The sequence below is a fragment of the Dipodomys ordii genome, unplaced genomic scaffold, assembly GCF_000151885.1.
Source record: "Dipodomys ordii isolate 6190 unplaced genomic scaffold, Dord_2.0 Scaffold143, whole genome shotgun sequence".
Classification (NCBI taxonomy): Eukaryota; Metazoa; Chordata; class Mammalia; order Rodentia; family Heteromyidae; genus Dipodomys; species Dipodomys ordii.
Window position 1 is genome coordinate 2,797,746 of NW_012267359.1, and position 1,684 is coordinate 2,799,429.

Sequence of the window (1,684 nt, forward strand, 5' to 3'; positions counted from 1 at the left end):
CTGTCGTGCTGGGAACTAAGCTGGTGGATGATGGAGAACTTCCTTGGGATAGTGTGGAAACAGGACTGGTGGTCACCTCCAGAGGAGAAGATGAAGTGATTTCAGGAGTTGCACTCACAGGTGTGGTTGTGTCCTCAGTGGTGAGAGGCAAGCTGGTGATATCAGGAGGCCTGGTCACTGATGTGCTTGAGGGCAGGGTTGTGGATGATGGAGTACTTCCTTCCGGTTGGGTAGAAACAGTGGTGATGGTGATCTCCACAGTTGAAGATGAACTGACTTCTGGGGTTGTAGTCAAAGGTGTGGTTGTGGCCCCAGAAGTGGGAGATAAGTTGGTGACATCAGGAGGACTGGTCACTGTTGTGGTAGAAACCAAGGTAGTAGATGATAGAGAACTTTCTTCGGGTGGTGTGGAAACAGAGGTGGTCGGGACCTCCACTGTTGAAGATGAACTGACTTCAGGAGATTTAGTCAGAGGTGTGGTTGTGTGCTCTGGGCTGAGGGGCAATGTGGTGACACCAGGAGTACTTGTCACTACTGTGCTTGAGAACACGGTGGTAGAAGATGGAGTAGCTCCATCTGGTGGTGTGGAAACAGTGGTGATGGTGACCTCCACAGTTGAAGATGAACTGATTTCTGAGGTTGTAGTCAAAGTTGTGGATGTGGCCTCTGGAGTGGGAGACAAGGTGGTGACACCAGAAGGACTGGTCACTGTCGTTCTGGGAACTAAGGTGGTGGATGATGGAGAACTTCCTTCTGGTCGTGTGGAAACAGGAGTGGTGGTGACCTCCAGAGGAGAAGATGAAGTGATTTCAGGAGTTGTACTCACAGGTGTGGTTGTAGCCTCAGTGGTGAGGGGCAAGGTGGTGATATCAGGAGTACTGGTCACTGATGTGCTTGAGGACAGTGTTGTGGATGATGGAGTACTTCCTACTAGTGGGGTCGAAACAGTGGTGCTGGTGACCTCCACAGTTGAAGATGAACTGATTTCTGAGGTTGTACTCACAGGTGTGGATGTGGCCTCAGTGGTGAGGGACAAGGTGGTGATATCAGGAGGACTGGTCACTGATGTGCTTGCGGACAGTGTGGTGGATGATGGAGAACTTCCTTCTGGTGGTGTGGAAACAGGGGTAGTGGTGACCTCCAGAGGAGAAGATGAAGTGAGTTCAGGAGTTGTACTCACAGGTGTGGTTGTAGCCTCAGTGGTGAGTGGCAAGGTGGTGATATCAGGAGGACTGGTCACTGATGTGCTTGAGGACAGTGTTGTGGATGATGGAGTACTTCCTTCTAGTGGGGTAGAAACAGTGGTGGTGGTGACCTCCACAGGAGAAGATGAAGTGATTTCAGGAGTTGTCCTCACAAGTGTGGTTGTGTCCTCAGTGGTGAGGGGCAAGGTGGTGATATCAGGAGTACTGGTCACTGATGTGCTTGAGGACAGTGTTGTAGATGATGGAGTACTTCCTTCTAGTGGGGTCGAAACAGTGGTGCTGGTGACCTCGACAGTTGAAGATGAACTGACTTGTGGGGTTTTAGTCAAACGTGTTGTTATGTCCTCAGTGGTGAGGGGCAAGGTGGTGATATCAGGAGGACTGGTCACTGATGTGCTTGTGGACAGAGTCGTGGATGATGGAGTACTTCCTTCTGGTTGGTTAGAAACAGTGGTGGTGGTGACCTCCACAGTTGAAGA

General features: G+C 50.8%; 1 protein-coding gene across 1 annotated transcript in view; it reads right to left on the bottom strand.

Moving 5' to 3' along the window:
- The window catches only part of LOC105997319 (mucin-17-like), a 54,055-nt gene that overhangs the window by 21,376 nt on the left and 30,995 nt on the right, over positions 1-1,684 (bottom strand). The window contains exon 10 of the mRNA XM_013031712.1: positions 119-1,601. Within this exon, the coding sequence (XP_012887166.1) occupies positions 119-1,601 (1,483 nt within the window). The remainder of the gene's footprint in view (positions 1-118; positions 1,602-1,684) is intronic.